The sequence below is a fragment of the Nannospalax galili genome, unplaced genomic scaffold, assembly GCF_000622305.1.
Source record: "Nannospalax galili isolate Female #2095 unplaced genomic scaffold, S.galili_v1.0 scaffold363, whole genome shotgun sequence".
In the NCBI taxonomy this organism is placed as follows: domain Eukaryota; kingdom Metazoa; phylum Chordata; class Mammalia; order Rodentia; family Spalacidae; genus Nannospalax; species Nannospalax galili.
In genome coordinates this window covers 4,000,326-4,020,742 of record NW_008351176.1, presented here as the reverse complement: position 1 = coordinate 4,020,742, position 20,417 = coordinate 4,000,326, and the positions used below count along the sequence as shown (strand labels likewise).

Here is a 20,417-nt window from a genome sequence, read left to right as displayed (position 1 = left end):
GATAGAATTGGGGTCTGCTGTTCATTTTTCCAGTAGTATGTTGGGTTATTAGCAGGAAGAGCCTTTATCCATCCTGGCCGACAACTCGACTGAAGGTATCGCCTGTCTGGCTTTGCTGTTTGTCAAGTAACTTTTAGCTATATATATATATGTATGCTCTTATGAAATTATATTGGCCCCTTTAATCTTTGGTTATACTTCCCTTTTGGGTGTTTAAGGACATACAATTGGACCAGATAAACTGATTTGTTTTTACTCTTGAGGTCGTTTGAGGATCTGTTCCTCAGGGGTCCCATGGGCTTGGGAGGAGCCCCTGTCCTGTCCCATTTCTTAAAAAAATCTTTGGATATCTTCTACCAGTTATAGAGTCAGATTTAGAGAAGACAAAAATATGATTTAGTAAACAATTATAAATTGTATACAATTTATATTTAGTGCTTTTTTATATTATTATTTTTATTTTATGTGTATGAGTGTATTGCCTGAATGTATGTGAGTGCACCTGTGTCGTTTAATGCCATGGAGGTCAGAAGAGGGCTTCGGATTCCCCTGGAACTGGAGTTAAGGACAGTTCGTAGCCACCATGTGGGTGCTGGGAATTGAACCCAGATCCTCTACAAAAGCAGTCAATGCTCTTAACTGCTGAGCCACCTCTCCAGCCCTAAGTAGTGCTCTTTTAAAGAAATAATATCAAATGACTACGTTTGATGGTTAGAGGTAAGACAGCATTAGACAGAGTCAGCACTCCATTATCCGTGGGTGTTACATCCTGGATTCAATTGACCTCAGACAGCTAATGTAGTTAGGCCAGCAATGGCATGATTTTATTGTACACACACAGAATTTTTCCTTCTGATTATTTCTTAAACAATACTGCATAATAACAGCCATTTACAGAATGTCTATATTGCATTATGAATTAGAAATAATCAAGAGATGGTTTAAAGTATACAGGTTCAATATAAATACTATAGCATTTTATAAGGGGCTTGAGAATCTGTTAATTCTGGTACCATGGGTGCCTGGAATGAATTTCCTGAAGATACTGCAAGACAACTATATAGTGGGTGTATGCTGGCAACAAATAAGTGCAAAACTGATGAGAAGGAACTTGGGCAAGGACAAACTCAGATTAAAAAAGAAAATTTAGTTGAGAAGGTCCCAAATTTTACATTGGAACTTAAAATTTGGAACTTAAAGTTTGGCCTAATGTTGGGAAACCCTGCTGTTAAGGTGGACTCCTTTCTCAGGAGGGGCTTCCTGCCTGACTTATCTGGAAAGTGCCTCCAAGCACGGATACCTGGCCTTATTTGGAACATGACCTTTGGCATAGTTACCTGCAATAAAACTGCCCCCAGGTTTTTTCTATATGATAATTATGCATTGCCCTATAGCCAGATGATAGGATCCCCCTGCCACATGTAAATAAGCATACTATGAACACCTATCACCTGAAACTTTGGCTGCTGCCTCCACACTATATTTTTCCCTGACCCCCACTGAATAAATGGAGTTGTATCACTGAATCTGACTCCCCGGAAGGTCTTTTCTGTCATGCTTACTGGCCGTCCTGACCCCATTCGTTGCTTCTGCTCCTTTTATTCCTGTGGGTTGGTGGCCAACAGTCCAGGAGGGGCGGGAGAGACCCACAGCCTAAAATAGTTATTTTCTCTCTTGGCTGTACTTTTAAAACCACTTGGGAAACCTTAAAAAGCTGAGGCCCCACCTTCAGCTCCATCAAACAGGTGGGGCCTGGGCATTGGGACTTAGAAACTCCTGAGTCTAAGGCACAGCTAGATGGAGAATTTCTGCTCTGAAAGGATCAGTGGACTTGATAGTTTGAAGTATGTATGATGATTTTAAGTGTTTTTTTTTTTTTTTGCTAATGACAGGAAGTGGGGATGGCATGCTGGTTTATCTTAAATGTGGCTTAGATCCAGGAGTTGTGGCATGATGCTGTCAAGTGCTACAGGAAAGACAAGTTGACAGCTCCATTACTTTGAGAGTTAAGCATATACCCTTTGAAAATAAAACTGAAGACAGAAGGGAGAGGTAAGTGTCATACAGCAAAAGGCTGAGCCAATACCATAGTCTAGAATTGGTGAGTATTCCACTGTAAAAGATTGTGACATCTGCCAACATCTTACCTATTAAAAATCATTTGCAGAGCCTCCTCGAAACGGCGTAGAACTTTTGGAGGAATTGGCCATTTCACATGCTTCCCATAGTCTCTCATGGTCTTGACACCGTGGAAGCGTACGGCTACCTCATGGATGTACGACTTCACTTTGTAGCGTCGATAGTACCTGATTATTGTCAGAGCTGCCCTGGTCCTCTTGTACCGCATGCGGGCCAGGGTGCCCCGCCACACCTTCATGACAGATAAAGAAAATGGAAAATGTTGGTGGCTAGCTGAATAGCAGGTGACTTTGGCATTGTATCGAGCACCTTTGCTTAACCAGCTCAGGGGACAACCTGTGTTGTGGGGTATGTACAGATCAGTCAGATCCGAATCCTGTCAATTCCACCTGCTGCCAACAGATGGCACTAGAAATGGTGGTCAGCTCCCTTCCCCCACAAGGGTATCTAGCTGCTCATTTATTCTTCAGAGAGCTAGCTGAGTGTTATTTGAAGCAGTTTTGTTTAAACTTTATTGTCATGAAATGAAGAAAATAAAAATGCAAATATCTGAAGATAGCTAAGTATTTTAGGAAAGTTGAAGTCAAGAAAGATGAGTCAGAGATGAGCCAAACACCATAAGCATCCATAATTAGCTCAGGAAATGGAACTTTGCAGATTATACACACACAGGCTGTAAGCGGAAGGTTACTTTGGGTCTGCAAACAAATTCACACAAAACCTGTGCACTCCCTCTCCCAAGGAGTGAGATAAAGTCTTTAGAGTTTATATTTTTTGGGGAAAGAGTCAAGGAGATTATCAATATCATATAAATTAAGTGTTTCAGTGCTCAGAAATCAATCAGACTATATAAATGCCAATTTCATCCAAGCATCAAATCAGAAATATTTTTTCGGAATCCTGTGTCCAGGTACTTTCATTTCACAATCTCTTAAGCAAAGTCAAATTTGACATAATCTTCAATTTGTCACTGGCTCCTCCTTGTACATTCTCTCAATCACCACATTTGCTTTCTTCCCTAGTGTTTTCAGTATGAGCCTTTTTCTATTCTTTTCTGATTCAATGTCCTGGGACTCCAAACTACTAACTGCTTTTTTTGGTTTACATATGCCCAAGTACTCCCCTTGCTGTTTACTGCTGCACCTTAACCACCTATTCCAGTTCTTACATGGTTTGTATTATTCTTCTCCCTGTCCCCGACCTGAAAGGGCGAAGGTGTCCAATTTCAAATTCAGTTATGGGTTCTCTAGTCTCCTTTAGGTTCCCTTTAATTCCTCTTAAATCCCTGTCTGGGCTTTCCAGTGTCTCTTAAGACATTTGTGTACTGGCTGTTTTATTCAGTTGTTCTGAGACTGTCTTCCTGCAGACTGAATGTTCACCGTGTACTAGCAATGTTCTCCTTCTGCAGCCTGCAGCACTGTGCAGACAGATTTGTTTGCCTATACATGGGAGGAAGTCATCAAGGGAACCCAATGGGTCAAGGAAAAACCCTAATACATAAGGGAAACATGGTGTGCAAGCTATGTGTGGTGGGAATCCAGGGTTCATGTATAAACAGAACGCTGAAAGACAATGAGGCGATGAAAACCATTTTGTTCTCTCACATGGCATTGATACAACAGCCCTTTTTAGTCACAGTGGCTCTTTCCTGTAGTCAAATGTGCTGTACAGATGGTTGTGCTACGCCCCCACCCAAGCGCTAAAATAAAGGCCCCTTCTTTAGTATCTTGGAAAAAATCAAAGGAACACAATTAGAGGGTAGAAGTGTGTGATTCAATATATTAGACAAAACACATTTTTAAAGTTTTATATTGTTTGTGGCTTTGTTTTTCAGGGGGAAGAAAATTAAGATTCACTGGTGCCCCCTCTACACAAAAGTCAATGTTTACTTTCCAAGAAGCATTTTATAGAGCTTTTTATCAAAACATTTTTATTAGTCTTTAAAAACACTTTAGAAGTGCTTTTAAAGGACAGTTTTTGATATTTCATTTGTGTTGTTGGTTTATTTAGGTTTTGTATAATTGAAAAAATATCAAATAGTAAAAAATGCTTAGACTAAAAGACAAGTAGTCCTTTCCTTCACCTACCTGACCTCACTTCCCCACTTCACATGCTTATTCTGCACAAACTATTTAAACTGGTTTTTAATTTTATTTGACTTATTTATTTATTTATTTATTTATTTTTTTTTTTCTTTTTTGTCTTTTTGAGACAGGGTCTCCTTGTAGCCCCAGCTGTCCTGGAACTCATTACCTAGACCAAGCTGGCCTCGAACTCACAAAGATCCGCCTGCCTCTGCCTCCCAAGTGCTGGGATTAAAGGCGTGCTCTACCATGCCCAGTGTCTTATTTATTTTTATATGTATGTTTTCTCCACATGTATGTAAATGCACCTGTGTCATGCAATGTTGACAAAGGCCAGAAAACGGGGTAGGATTCCCTGGAACTGGAGTTATGGAAGGTTGTTAGGAACCATGGGTGATGGGAACTGAACCTGGGTCCTCTGCAAGAGAAACTTGCTCTTAACCACTGAGTCAGCTCTCCAGCCCCTGCAAACTATTTTAGCTGTTTCTTCTGGGATCTACTGCCATATCTATGAATAACACATACGTACTGTTCTGTTCAAGGTACAGAGGATGGACATTTAACTGTCACCACCACTTGTACTTCTATCATTCTACTAATAGTAAAAGTATTTATATTACATACAGCTATGTTGAATAATTCACATTTATACCATATTGCATTATATTATATGTTACATACAAATATGGTTTATCATTGTGCTAGGGAGCATGGCTATTCTTCCATGACTTTATCATGTACATTTGCTTATACCTGTAGTTGAAAACTATAATTTAAAAATATGCTTTAATCTTTTAGTATACCTACTGTTAATTTTTTGCCAAATGCTCTTAAGCTTCATCAAATGACCAGTAATATTTTTCTAATTGTCAGACTCATGGACATAACCCTTTCCTTGGGACATTCTCAGTACTCTTATATCTTTTTCTTGTTCTTCCCATAGTTTCCAAGAAAAGATGCATGCTCAGTACTAGATTTCTATTTTCTTTAATTTCCTTGAGAGTATACAGAGCAGCTGTTTAAAATATCTGTTTCTGCCAGGCGTGGTGGTGCACCTTACTTATCGGCAGGTTGGAATTCTTGACCAGCACATGACCTGCCTGAGACGTGACTTGTCTGAGAGGCTTCATGGCTCCTGACTTTAAAAGACACCAAAATAAATAAATAAATAAATAAATAAATAAATAAATAAATAAATAAATAAATAAATAAATAAATAATCTGTTTTATGGGGCATAGGGGCAGAGAAGCTGACAGGAGGTTCTGGGTACACACTGCCTCCATCCAAAGCCTGGCTTGCTCAGAATAGCTGAGCAGATGAGGACAAGCCTCTTAATCCCTCTGCACCTTAGACTTCGTATCTGTAAGGTAGGGTAGTAATGGTGTCTTGTGGTGCCATGAGGATGAATGGAGTTACTACACATGAAACACTACAATAGTACCTGGTACTAGTCAGTACTCAGTAAGTGCAGCTGTCAAGATTGCTTGAAAGTCCATTTTTGATCATTGGTAGACTGTGATACTTTGATTTTGTATATGCAGACATTTTTGCTTCTGTCACATCAGTGTGACCTGGAAACTCTTTAATGAGTATAAGCCATTCATTTGTCCGCCCCTAAATAGTGCTTGATTGGATGTTATTTTATGCTTTCAATCTATAAGATGGAATGCAAGTCCATGGTTTGAATCATGCATCTAGTCTTCTGACTGCTCAAAGGGAGTCAGGATGGAGCTGTAGCTTTGGTTTACTGATGGTTGACAGCTTTCCTTACTTTTACAGAACAAATTCTTCATTAAGTCTGGAGGTATATGGGCTTTAACTTGGTATTCATTTTCCATGTCTAGGAGAGCTTTTCTTGGTTCAGGTGTAATGAATTATTGCTAACAGATACTTCCTCCATTTCTTGCTCACTTCTGGGTACATCAGAGACAAGAAAGATGGCAAACCCTACTGACTCTTCTTGCCCGGGGAAGGAGTCTTTTGGATGGAAGAAAGGCTCCCAACAAAGGGCTGGGTGTTCTGAGCCTTTGTCTGGTATACTTTAATAATGAATGCCAACACCTTCGAAAGTAGCTACATTTCAGAATTCCCTTCTCATACTTTTCCATGTTCCATTTTTCTCTTTGAAGAACATATGGATTTTTTAGTACTTCTTTTTCAGTTGGGTCCAATTCTTTTCTGGATGACACTTCTGCAAGTTTATAATATAAAGTCATATCTGGTTGGTTTCAGAGTTGATGGTGGCATAGTCTTTGTTGTTTTTACATTCGACATCTGGTAATTTCAGAATTTAGGGGCAAATAAATTCTGTGTGCCTGAAATTGTGTCACCAACTTTATCAGAACTCTTAGGCTTTTTAACATCAGAGAAAAAGTACCATTGAAACGTTCCAATGGAAGATGACTCCATGGGAACAAGTGACTCATATCCTTTTCCTTATAATCCCTGTATGACATTCACTTTGAAAGTGTATTGTTCTTGTTTTATAAATACAACATCTCATTAAGTGGATTATATTCCCATTAAAGTCTGTGTGTCTGGGTTGGGGAAGAGGTGCTGTTGATTTTCCTACTAAGGGTCTGAAGGTTGGGTTCTTCTTTATTTAAAACTGTTCAAATTCTTTTTTTTTTTTCAAGTGCCACATGAAGCTTACCTCTGTGAAGGATTTTGCTTGGCGTGGTGGAACTTCAGAAAGCAGAAAATTAAATGTTACATTCCATAAACAAATGCTTAATACTTATTTTCACATGACTGAGAGTTTCAACAAACAAGAGAGTCCAAAAGGGCCCTAGTAAGACTTTTAGATTATTTTTAAAAATAGGGTCTCCTGTAGTCCAGGCTAGCCTCAAACTCCCTATGTAACCAAAGATAATCTTGAATTCCTGGATCCTCCTTCCATCCCTTCCCAAATGCTAGGATTATAGATGTGTACCATCCTCTCCATAAAAGCATTTTAACAAGCCAGGTATGGTGAGGAGGATCAGGAGTTCAAAGGTATCCTTGGTTACAAACTGAGTTCAAGGTTACATAGTTTCAAAAGTGAGACCCTGTCTAAAAAATAAAATAAAAGAATGAAAGGAAGGAACCCAGCAAAGAGCACATTAATATTCCAAGTGGAACAAGCCAGCCACTGGGGAACACATCCTGATGAGGTCAAGCAGAAGACAGAGAGTGGAAAGCAGAGTGATGGGAAAGAACCAGCAGCTACTTCTTAGAACAGAGGGTAAGTTGGAATAACCAACAGAGCATCAGGGCAATACTGTTTAGATATTAAATCCCTCCTGTTTCGGTACCAGATCTTTAACACAGCAGTCAGTGACCTTGAAAATCTGTAAGAGAATGCTACTTCTCAAAACGTGACTCTCCATGTCCCTCAGAATAAAGTCACCATCCTCCAATGGCCTGTCTGGTAGTGCTCCCTGCCTGTCCCCATCTCCCACTGTCCTGACTCACTCCAGCCACACTAGCCTCTCTGTTGCACCCTCATCTTAGGCCCTTAGGGCTAGCCATTCCCTCTGTCTGGGATGTTACATGGATAATTTTCTTACTCTGTCTCTTTCTTAGCTGCTACCTTCTAAGTGGCATCACCATTGTCTGGAAAAGTTCAACTTGTCCTGGCTGGTACTGATACTGTTGATTCTCCTTCCCATGCTTGATTCTTCTTTTCCCTCTGCTTTTAGCACTTTCCAGTATGTGCTGGATAGCTTTAGTTGTCAAGTTGACACACCCGGGTAGAGGGAGGCTCAATTGGCGAATTGCTTCCATTGGACTTGCCTGTGGCCATGTCTGTTGGGTATCTTCCTGATTGATATGGGAGGGCTCAGCCCACTTTGGGTGGTGCCACCCCTGGGAAGATGGGCCTATGTTGTATAAGAATGTATAAGAGGGGATGGAGAGATGGCTCAGCGGTTAAGAACAATGACTGTTCTTGCAGAAGACCCACGTCAAATCCCAGCATCCACATGGCAGCTAACAACTGTCAGTAAATACAGTTCCAGGGGATCCGACAGCCTCTTCTGTTCTCCACGGGCACTGCATGACAGAGGTGCACTTAAAGCTGTAGTGAAATGCTTCTTCTAATCATGTAGTTATTAAAAATTTAAAAAAAAGATTAAAAAAATAATTCTTCAAAGCATAAAAATTTGCTCCTTAATAATTAGTAGATGTGAAAAACATTACAATTGAAATCTACTTGAAGACTTTATATCCATGCTCAGGTGCCAAGGAGCTCAGAAAGTAACCGACTGTGACTAGAAATAATCAGATATATAGAGCTTAGAAATGCATGTGCAAACATCTTAATAGCAATTGCATTAAAAACCTCATTTAATTTTATGTCTTATAGGGTTTATACTGAGTACAATATCATATAACTGTAATAATTCAACTGTAAACCTAAAAATGTACAGCCAATTTTGTGAGAGATGCAGCCTCGCTCAGGAAATTGTTATTGAATATGTCAATGCTGTTGTAATGAAATGCTTCTTCTAAGTATGTGGTTATTAAATAAACAATTAAAAAAAATGTATAAGAAAGCAGGTTGAGCCTGGGCCAGGGAAGCAAGCCAGTAAGCAGCGTTCCTCCATGGCCTGTGCTCCAGCTCCTGCTTCCAGGTTCCTGCCCTGAGTTCCTATCTTGGGCTCCCTGATGAACTGTGACCCAGGAGATGTAAGACAAACCAACCCTTTCCTCCCCAAGTTGGTATTGATCAGAGCGTTTTGTCATAGCAATTGAAAGTGGACTAGAACACAGTATATCTCACCATTGACTTGTTACAGCACTCCAGAGGCCCTGTTCCTCTGGAAGTTAGGCTCCACTAGACAACGGTTCTTTGTCTCTTCTGTTCACTACTGTGTCCCACTGCCTAGGACAATGCCAAGGTTGATGCAGTCACTCAAGAGCTCATTCTTGTTCTTAGAGGATTCCTTTTTAAAAGCACTTTGTTTCTGTTTACAGTAGCATCTCTCCCAGCATAGGACTTCCAGTGTTATTTTTTATTGTTCCTGTACTGCAACTGTTACTGCCAAGATCCTTTCTTCTCCCATGTGCCTGAGTCTCAGCCTTTTGTGTGAGGGGTGTTCCTTAGGTGTCTGGAGCTCTTGGCCATTCACTCACACTGAAGATGGAAAAACCCACTGGGAAGGTCTGAGCATGTGCCTTATGGATGGTGTACTCCCTGCAGGGTAGACTAGCCATTTGGAGGGGACCATGGGTATAAATATGGTAAAACATTTTTTTTTTTACTACCAGAATTCTCCGAATGAGGGGGAGGGAAAGAGGGTGTATGTTTTCCATGTCTTACTCTTCAGTATCTACTCTTTTATTTATTATCCTTGATTTCAGTATGGTTTCTGACCCCTCTCTTTACTGTGGAGTCCCCAAGCTCAGGGCTTGTCCAGTTCAGTTTCTTCAGACAGTAAACTTTGTACCTTCTGTGAGAATGAGATTGAGTGAGTCACCCAGCTTTGTGGTGTCTGGGGAGGCAACCTACTCCTCTTTATTTATTTATGAGTGTTTTGCCTGCACGAAGTATAACACATGCATGCAATGCCTGCAGAAGCCAGAAGAAGGTGTCAAATTCCCTGCAACTAGAGTTATAGGCAGTTGTACGCAATTAGCTGAGTGCTGGGAACTGAACCCCGGTCCTCTGCAATAGCAGAGAGTGCTTTTAGTTACTGAGCCATTTCTTTAGCCCTCAGCTTCTTAAAAAAAAAAGGTTTCTTCAGCTGTACCCCTTACCCCTCTATAAAGGCATTCAGTCCTTCCCACCGCCCATGGGGTGGAAGGGTGCAGATGAACCGGCTCTTCCTGGGGGAGTTATCACTTGATCACTTCCAAAAGTATGTTGCTGTCTCTTGTCTGCTGTCATTTGCACTATGGTTCCACTTGACCCTGTAGCTTTATCCAAGCTTTAGCTCATCTCTGGGGTGTCAGGGGATGTTGATCGTAGATATAAACATAACTGCCACATTTAGTCAGAGGTTTTACAATGTCAGCTTAATTCTGCATTTTTTTTTCTGTGGTTAATACTTCTTCAGTGGTCAGCATTTCAAAGCAACACCCGGTACTCGTTACAGGTCAATTATGAATCTTTGCTTTAGTCTCAGATTCAAACATGAGCTAGCTTTCTTCTGTCCAACCCAGATCCCATGTGCTTTGCCTTTCTTTGTTTTTATTCTAGTTGTCATGGGCACCGGGCCTTTTCCGTCTTACTGCAAGTATAAATTACCATCTCACAGCTCTCTAGCACTCTGAAGTGGATAGATTCTTGGTTCCCACAAACAGAATTCTTCAAAATTTTAGTTTCCAAGGCCCTCCATGCCTAGGGGCAGTTTTTAGAAGGCTTTTTTCTCCATTTCTACCTCTGAGTTGCTCATATACTTATTTTGACAATAGTTTATTTGCTAAAGAACAGTAGTGGTAGTGGCAGAAGAGAGCATATTTAAGCATCAGGTTCAACTCTTTTAGAATGTGACAATTATATCCAAATTGGCTCCTTCTAAGAATTATGTTTGCAATTTTTTTTTTTTTGGTTTTTTTGAGGCAGGGTTTCCTGTAACCCCAGCTGGCTCAGAACTCACTATGTAGACAGGCTGTCCTCAATCTCAGAGATCTGCTTGCCTCTGCCTCCTGAGTGCTAGGATTAAAGGTGTGTGCTGCCATACCTGGCTAATGGTTTATTTTTATTGTTTTAAATTATACGTGTGTATGGGTATGTGCACATGAATGTAGGTGCCTTCAGAGGCCAGAGGCGCTGGATCCCCCTGGATTTGGAGTTACAGACAGTTGAGAGTTGCTTAACCTGGGTTCTGGTAATTGAACTTGGGTCCTCTGTACGTTGTATGTATTCTTAACCACTGAGTCATCTCTCCAGCTCCAAAGAGCTATGTTTTAAAGGCATTTTAAAAATTAATTTTTTGGTTATCACACAAACAAATGGGCTTCACAGTCAGCCTGTCAGTCTCTGTCTGTCTGTCTCTCTCTCCCTTTCTTCCTTCCTTTGTCCCTCCCTCCCTCCCTCCCTCCCTGATTTTTTGGGTGGTATTTACTGATTCTCCTTCCAAAGAGGCTTCAGCTCAACCAAATTGTTACAGCATTAACAGAAACCCATAGTTCAGCTGTGGTCACGAGTACAGAACTACAGAGTTGTACTTAAGAGGAAGAAATGAGAAGGACCTGTGCCACAGTATGTGGTGATGGCAAAGGACACTTTTCCAAAAAGGGCCATCACATCGGAGGGAAGAGAAACTTGACACATGAGGGAGACTAGCTGGCTTTAGGCACCCATGTTCACTTGATCATCTATACTCAGTGTTCCCTCAGCTGGAGGTGGCCTACCTGGATATGGCTAGCCATGAGCATACTCAAGTGGCTTGTCCACAGACCCACCCTTGGATTGGAGGGTTCCTGCAGGACTGTGTAGACATTGCTTTAGCCACAGAGAACTGATGGCCTGCTACTGCCTGTCCCACCACACAGGGACCATGCAGTTCTTGGGACTCCCATGAGTACCTACATCAGATGTAATGCTGGTAAGATCAACATTGGTGGACCCTAGAGTTACTGCCTTTGAGACTCCTTAGACTGGATTTCAGTCCAGTGGGAGGTCATTAAACTAGGTTTATAGGTCACAAACATCCTGTCACACAACAGAGTAAGGACGTATAACATGTCTTAAAACTTTACTTCTTCAATGTATACACAAACCACATCATCCTGGGAAACACAGTTCTGGGAAAACAGCCCAGGTTGTTGCTTTAGTTTCCCTAGAAGGTGTGCCCTGCATCTATCTGGAAGCCTGCACCATGGGCTTATTATGCAGTCTGGGAACCTTCTCAGTGGCCCAAAGACCTGAGAGTCAACTCCAGTGACAGGAAGTGGGGGACACAGGAATGCTGTCTATCAGCAAGAGTCTACCTTCTCAAGACAGAAAGGCCTTGGTCCCAATGCCACCCTGGACCACACTGGAAGTTTTGATTGTGCTTTTAGGGGCAAGCAGACTTCCCCAGCCCCAGCCCCTGAATGCACTGTCTCTGGGAATACGCTGGTCCTCAGTGGCATCTGCTGCTGGATGGCAGGTATGAGTGCTTGCTAGCCACCAGCATTCTAGGGTGATCTCCTGACTCTGGGAAGATCCTCTTGTAGTTGTGCCTGTTGGGCCCTCCTTGGTGCTGTTTGCACACGTCACTCACCATTGAGAATGTCCTGGATGTGTACATGATTTGGTTGATGGAAATCATGTTGTCAACCCCTTGTCGGCACACTTTTTAGTTGGTGGGCAGATCTCCTGAAGGCTGGTTTGACAAAGGTAGTGTACTGGGTAAGAATCTGCTCCAGGTCCCTTCCTAGGTGCATGACCCAGAGAGCTATTCGAGACAGCCTGTTATCAAAGCCATGTCCACAGAGAGATGTAGATGGAACATGTCCTGGATTTGTGGACTGTAGAATATCAAGATGCCTTTGAACAGAATCAGATCGCCTGGGAGGGCCACTGTAGTCTCCAGCAACCTTGAGTGGGTCACAATATCATGTGTGGGGACCTCAACAGTTTGGTCTTCCACAATTTTTACAGAGTCATGGGTGACTGAAACTGTACTGTCCCTTCAAGGTCTTGCCCTTCTGCTCTGTGGTCAGAGCCTTACAGAAGCAGTCCTGGCTCAGGAAGACCAACTTGGGCTGCCAACAGACTACTTTGTTCTATCTCAAAAGCTCCATGAGCTCACACTCTGGACTTGTGGCTCAAAGTACCACTGCTTACCTGGATCAGGAATAGCCAGATGCTCTGCCTCTGCTCGCATCAGCTGCCTCCTATATCCCATATTGGATTCCTAGGCCCCACATCCACCAGCTTGGCCCAGGCTATTGCCCAGTCACAGGGGGTGGATGAGGTGCTGACATTTTTATACTTATATCATTACACTTTGTTCCAATTCACTCCCCTGACTACCCTCCTCTACTCCCTACTTGCTGATTCCTTCCTCCCCCCTAAATAGTTCCCTCTTCTGCTTTCATGTCACATATTTTCTATTGTCCTCCTAGGAGTTATTTTAAAGAAAGATTCAAAGACAGAAAAATATTCCGGTTACTCCTCCTCCCAAATATCTCTATCAGGAACAAAATTAATAAAGATCTGATATGCTATTTTAAAACATTTTTTACCATAATGGCAGGTTAATATATAGCAAGAAGAAAATAAAATCTAGTGATATGTTTTTAGCATAATTCCTGACACAAAATGCTTAGTTCTATATACAAATAACATTCTGTGGGAAATCTAAGACACAATGAAGTAACTAAATCTTTGCTCAATAAACAAATGTAAAACCATTTTTAAAAAAAAAGTCAGAGAGAAGCACACATGAATGTGATCACTATAAACTGTCCTGATGAACTGATCTGCTGTGGCATGGTGTCTGCCTGGTAGACTGTAATTGAAAAAATGACCATTCCAGGCTGGAGAGATGGCTTGGTGGGTAAAGTGCTTGCTGTACATGTATGAGGACCTGAGTTTGTATCCCCAGAACCTACAGAAAGCCAGATGTGGTCGTGCCTGTAATGCCAGTGCTCTCACAGGAAGATGGAAGTGGAGACAGGAAAATTCCTGGAAGCTCTTAGGCCAGTTAGCTTGGCACTATATAGTTGAAGAAAGCAAGAAACCATTTCAAACAACATGGAAGGCAAGAACCCATACTTGAAGTTGTCCTTTGACATCCAGATGCATGTGTGCATTCACATTCACACACAAGAATGTGTATACACGCACACATACATACTCAGAAAGTTTTAAAAAATTTTTATTATTTTTATTTTATGTGTATGAGTGTATTGCCTACATGTATGTGTGTGTACCCATGTTGTGCAATGCCAAGGAGATCAGAAGAGGGCTTTGGATTCCCCTGGAATTGGAGTTAAGGACGGTTTGTAGCCGCCATATGGGTGTTGGAAATCAAACCCCGGTCCTCTGCAAGAGCAGTCAGTGCTCTTAACCAGTGAGCCATCTCTCCAGCCCCCAGAAATGTTTTTTATAAAGGAAGAAATAACCATCCCTGAGCTGCCTTAACTTGGTCTGGAAGACTAAGTTGTCCAGTAAATTGAAGCATGAACCTTCATTTAAGACTTGTATGTTTAGACCTGAATGGTGGTGTGTATCTTTAATCACAACATGCTGGAGGTAGAGGCAAGTGATCTCTGTGAGTGAGAATGAGTCCAAACTGGTCTCCATAGGGAGTTCCAGGGCAGCTGGGATTACAGAGAAACCCTGTCTCAAAAAGACCCCCCCCCCAAAAAAAAGAGGAGGAGGGGTAGGGGAGAGGAAAGAGGAGGAAGAGGAGGAGGAGGGGGAAGACTTGAATGTTTTACACAGGGCCTTAACCAGTTCTCTTATCTGACCATTGTGTCCTGATCATAGCTGCCCATTAATGACTTTTTCACTATGGTGGTAACACTCTTCTTGTAACTGTAACTTCAGAAAACAATCAACCTTTTGGTAAATTACTATTAGCAGAACATCTCAACAGTAACTTCATCAAAGCTCAAATTGAAGTTATTTTACAGACAAACAAAAATAAAATTACTTCAGTTAATAGGCTTAGTAATTCAGGACCAATATCAGGATTCAACCCTGTTCAAAAGTAAACACTCTGTAGAGTTGCACTGAAGTGATTGTTTGCTTTTGTTTGGTTTTATTTTCTTGAAAGCAAAGGTACAAAATTGATAATTCACAATTTTTTAAGGTCAAGGCTATCTCTAAACAACTTTTTTGATAGACAGTTATAGTGTTCTGATCAAGTGTTGAGCATTTGAGATGATCCTAAGAGGTGTCTGGTGACGTTTCAACTCTTGTCTCCTTAAAAAAACGTATTCAGTACATCTTTGTTGCTTACAAATGATCTTAATTTTGAAATAGTTCCCTAGATAATTAAAAAACTCAGAACCAGACAAAGGTATACCTCACTTCTGTAGAGTTCCAAAATTCTCAAACATAGGCTTTTTGCAAAGCTCTTAAAAATTTATGAGCCGGGCGTGGTGGCGCACACCTTTAATCCCAGCTCTAGGGACGCAGAGGCAGGCAGATCTCTGTGAGTTCAAGGACAGCCTGGTCTACATAGTGAGTTCCAGGTCAGCTGGGGCTACAGGGAGACCCTGCCAAAAAGACAAAACAAACAAACAAAAAATTTATTTATTTATGGTATATTTTTGGAGACAGGGTCTCCCTGTAGCCCCAGCTGACCTGGAACTCACAGACATCCACCTGCCTCTGTGAAGGCATGTGCCACCACACCCAGCTCTAATTTATTTATTTTTAAAAATATTATTTCTATATGTGTGAGTGTATTGCCTGTATGTATGTAAGTACACTCATGCCATGCAATGCCTCTGGAGGTCAGAAGAGGGCATTGGATTCCCCTGGAATCCTGATGGTTGTTAGCCACCATGTGGGTGCTGGGAACCAGATCCAGGTCCTCTGCAAGAGCAGTCAGTGTTCTTAACTGCTGAGCCAGCTCTCCAGCCCTTGCAAAGCTCTTTGTAAAGATGGAACTGAATGTTCAATAAGTTTCCTTTTTGGAAATTTACAACACACATTAGCATATTGTTCCAGTTACTTACTTTCTATTGCTGATTAAAAACACTGACCAAGCTGGGCATGGTGGCGTACGCCTTTAATCCCAAGCACTTGGGAGGCAGAGGCAGGCAGATCTTTGTGAGTTCGAGGCCAGCCTGGTTTATATAGTGAGTTCCAGGACAGCTGGGGCTACAAAAAGACCAAAAAAAAAAAAAAAAAAAAAAACACCAAAAAAACCCAAAACAAAACATTGACCAAAACTAACTTGGGGAGGAATGTTGCTTACTGGCTGGCTCCCCTAGCCTGTGCTTAGCCTGTTTTCTTATATAATACAGGACCACTTGCCCAGAGGTGACACTCCCCACAATGGGGTGGGTCTACCTACATCACTTAACAGTCAAGAAAATGCCCCAAAGACATGACTACAGGCCAATACAATGGAGACAATTCTTCAATGGAGATTCCTTCTACCAAGGTGTGTCAACTCAACAACTGGGGCTATCTAGCATACATATTAAATGCCCTGAGATGTTTTAGATACATAAACCTATTTTTAAAAACTTAAAACATGGTCAGGAGTGTTAGTAGGCAAATTTCTCTGAAATTGAGGTCAGCCTGGTCTACATAGTGAATTCCAGACCAGCCTGGGCTACAGGGAGACCATGTCTCAAAGAACAACAACAAAAACAATAAATTTTGACTACAGACTTTTCTGTATTTACTCATTCTGAATGAGATCAGGATGACACTTTGACATAGGAGCTATTCTTAGTGGGAAGAAACCAAGAAAAGCAGATGCAGGAGGCTTTCTGTTCTCTTCTGCCTGCCTAAAGCAGGTCATAAGTTTCTGAAACAGGAAAGGTGCTCCCCTTCTACCAGGAAGACAAGAATACCTTGGAGAGGAAAAGTCTGTACTGAGAAGAATTTGCATAAGGACCCTTCTAGAATGACCCTTATCTCCTATTAGCTCATTCCTTATAGTTCTAGGTTCATCACACTTTCCTAGTTGCTCGCCTACAATCCCAAATCTTATGCAGTCACATGTGCACATTGTACTGCCCTTTGTTAAAGTTGAACTGAAGCCCCTGAGTTTAACCACTTGTACTGAATGTATTAGAATAGGGAATTAAGAATTAAGAATTGTATTGAAATGTAATAGAATTAAGAAACTAAGAATCAAAAAAGAACTCTAGCAAAAGTATGTAAACATATCCAAAGTGTGTACATTAAAGATAAGAGCATCACTTAGTAGCCCTAGAATGTAACCTAGCAACCTGAGTGTAACTGTGTGATTAGCCAAATGATGTAAGAAAATGATAAACATATGTTCGCCAAGTCATGCATAAGGACTATAAAAATCCAGAGGAAAATCAGTTCGTGGGCGCACATATGAGCTGAACTCCCGTCAGCTGTGCGGCCCCATCTTCTGACTGATCCCGTCTCTGGACCGTGAGAAAAAAGAGGAACTTCACGTCGCGAACATCCGGACCTGACTCACCCCTCGACCGCGAGACAACCAAGCTGAGCCGATACTACTGTATCCGACTGAGACGATGTCACTCGGGCATTGGCCCTAGGACTGGTACTCTTATCTGTCGTCGTGTTATGTGTGAAATTTGTTTATGATTCCCCAAATAAATGCATTGAAAGACTTTGGCTCTAGAAATATTTATCCTCCCTCGTATAACAAGGTGATGCTCAACTAAGCCTTAATAACTCCACTCGCGTCACCACTTCTCTTTGGGTTTTTCACTCCTATTTTTGTGAAGCTCCTATGCATATAAAAACATGAACATAAATAAAAATTGTCTGCTTTCTTTTTCGCTAATCTGTCTTTCTCAGTTTACCTCACAGTCTCCAGTTATTAAACTCAGAAGGGTAGAAAGGAAAAGTTTTTCCTCCTCTACAATTCTCCCCCAAAACTGAAACACTGAATTAAAACAAAACAATTATTCCAATAATGAAATAAAGACAAATTATACCAGAAAATCTAAACTAAGAAAAACTATTTGTTCTAGTTTGCCTTCAACTGCTGCGACAAAACACTCTGATCAATACCAACTTGAGGAAAGGGTTTATTTGGCTTATATCTCCCTGGTCACAGTTCATCACTTAGAGTAGAAACTCAGGGTAAGACCCTGGATGTAGGAGCTGAAGCACAGGTCATAAAGGAATGCTGTTTACAGGCTTGCTCTCCTGGTCCATACTCAGGCTGCTTTCTTATGCAATAGAAAACAACCTGCCCAGGGGTGGCACTGCCTACCATGGGCTGGGCCCTCCCACATCATTCAACAATCAAGAAAATATCCCACAGACATGGCCACAGGCCAGTCCAATGGAGGAAATTCCCCAATTGAGGTTCTCTCAACCCAGGTGTGTCAAGTTGACACTAAAGCTATCTAGCACATTATTATGTATTTGTGTACCAAAGTTACTGTGAGCTTATTAAAAAAGACATACCTTCTCTAATTGAGTAAACTCTTAGAAAATTGTATCAACTTTGTTTTTCTCATTTTGATAATTGTATTATGGTTATGGAGGAGAATGAACTTGTTTTTAGGAAATACACAATGAAGTATAATGGTAAAGGGAAATTATGTCTGTATTACCCTTAAATAACCAATTGCATATGTACATAAAAATACATCTGCGTATAGCTGTCTCTGTGTGTATGCTTATAGATATACATTTAAACAGATGCCCCAAGAACATTCATGGTACAATGATACAGTAAAAAGGTTTAACATTTGGAGCATCTAGGAGCTAGCTATGTATAGGAATTTGTTATACTGAAGGATCCACGTCACACTGGGTCCATTTTTTCAGCAGCCTCCATCTTCTCAGCTTTAAATCTCTGTTCGTAGAAATTGTAAGTCTCCTTTGCCCCATAGTGCAGATTAAGATTAGGCAAGCCCAGACACGCCTTGCTGAAACCAGTGAAATCCTCACCCCCACAAGGAATTCAGAGTTATCCAATCAGTTCCAAGGTCACCCAGTTTGTGAGGGCTTTTTCAAGAGTACCCAATAAAAACCCCTGGGTCATTCAAGAATTGGAATGCTTTTCAATAAAATCTTCTAAATTTCAAATTTTGGTGGGTGGTCTCCAATCATTCCTGAACCTCGGACCCAACAATACTAACCTTGTAATTTTTTTCTATGAATCCATGATTATTTCAAAATAAAACACTTTAAAAACGTATTTTTAGGAGATAGAGAAGAACTGAAGGATATACTTTCAATTTTCCCAAATGAAAGTAATCTCCCTCCCTCCCAAATTGAAATAATGGGCCAGTGAGATTACTCAGTGGACAAAGGCACTTGCCACCAAGGATGACAACTGAGTTCGATCCCTGGGACACATATGGTGGAAGGAGAGAACTGACTCTCGCAATTTGTCCTCTGACCTCCACACACATACCATGGCACACATGTACTAACACACATATACACACAAAAAAATGAATGTAAAAAAATGCAAAAAATTCAAAGTTGAAAAACTGTTCTTTTGTACTTTATGAATACATGAATACAGGTACAACAAATTGAAAATGGTATCAAGTGTTTGAGTATATACATGAACCTATGCTAGTTAAACAAATAGGAAACATGGTCAAATATGCTAAGCTAATTCTTATTGTGGAGTTACATATAGAGTGCTATACAGGGCTACATTCACACTGAGCCAAATTAGAACAAGGGGGATCGAGAATGTGGATACTGTCTTTATTTAAAATTTTGATCTTTTGTTCATCACAGATTTCTTTTCTGATGGCACTAATATAATTTTAGTTGTGCTGCTCTTTCATGAGAATAGGTTTATAGTATTCTGATAATAACAGAGGTAGAGATGTAGTTTCTGAGATGAAAAGAATTTTACAGACTACAGCTACTGTACTTACCAAAACGTAGACCATGGTTTGTTGGCAAGCCATTAACTCCAAGAATTTTGGCTTAACTTACAGTTATAAAGAAAAAAAAATCTATTAATTACTTAAGGCTTTCTTCATTACATTCTGATGGACTATAATTACATAATACATCACTTTTTTTTTTTCTCTCTCGGTCTTTTTGAGACAGGTCTCCCTGTAGCCCCCAGCTGGCCAGGCTGGTCTTGAGCTCACAGAGATCTGCCTGCCTCTGCCTCCCAAGTGCTGGGATTAAAGGAGTGCCCCCCAACACCCAGTATACCCCCCATTTTTTTTTTTTAATTAAAAGAAGCATTTCATTACAACAGCATTAACCTATTCAATAACATTTTTCTGAGCTAGGGTACATCTCTTTCAAAATTGGCTGTACATTTCTAGGTTTACAGATGAATTATTATGCTTATATAATCTTTTACTCATTATAAACTCTATAAGACATAAAATTAAATGAGGTTCCAACATTTAAAAAAGATCTCCACTGCGTTGTCAAAACACACAGTTTCATACAGAAAAATTCATTCCAGGGCTCTTGACATTGAGACGTTTTCACATGCATTTCTAATCTCTATATGCATGACTATCATTGGTCACAGTCACCCACCTTCTGAGCTCCTCGGCATCTAAGCATGAATACAAACTCGTCAGGTAGACAAGCCTTCCTCTCCCACTAGAGCCTCCATACTCTGCCATCCCTGCCACGGTCG

The 20,417-nt window shown here is 40.9% G+C and overlaps 1 protein-coding gene across 1 annotated transcript in view; it reads right to left on the bottom strand.

The window, feature by feature from the left end:
- Nucleotides 1-20,417, bottom strand: part of Myo1d (myosin ID) — a 481,196-nt gene that overhangs the window by 219,435 nt on the left and 241,344 nt on the right. Inside the window, exon 16 of the mRNA XM_029553582.1 lies at nt 2,148-2,371. Within this exon, the coding sequence (XP_029409442.1) occupies nt 2,148-2,371 (224 nt within the window). The remainder of the gene's footprint in view (nt 1-2,147; nt 2,372-20,417) is intronic.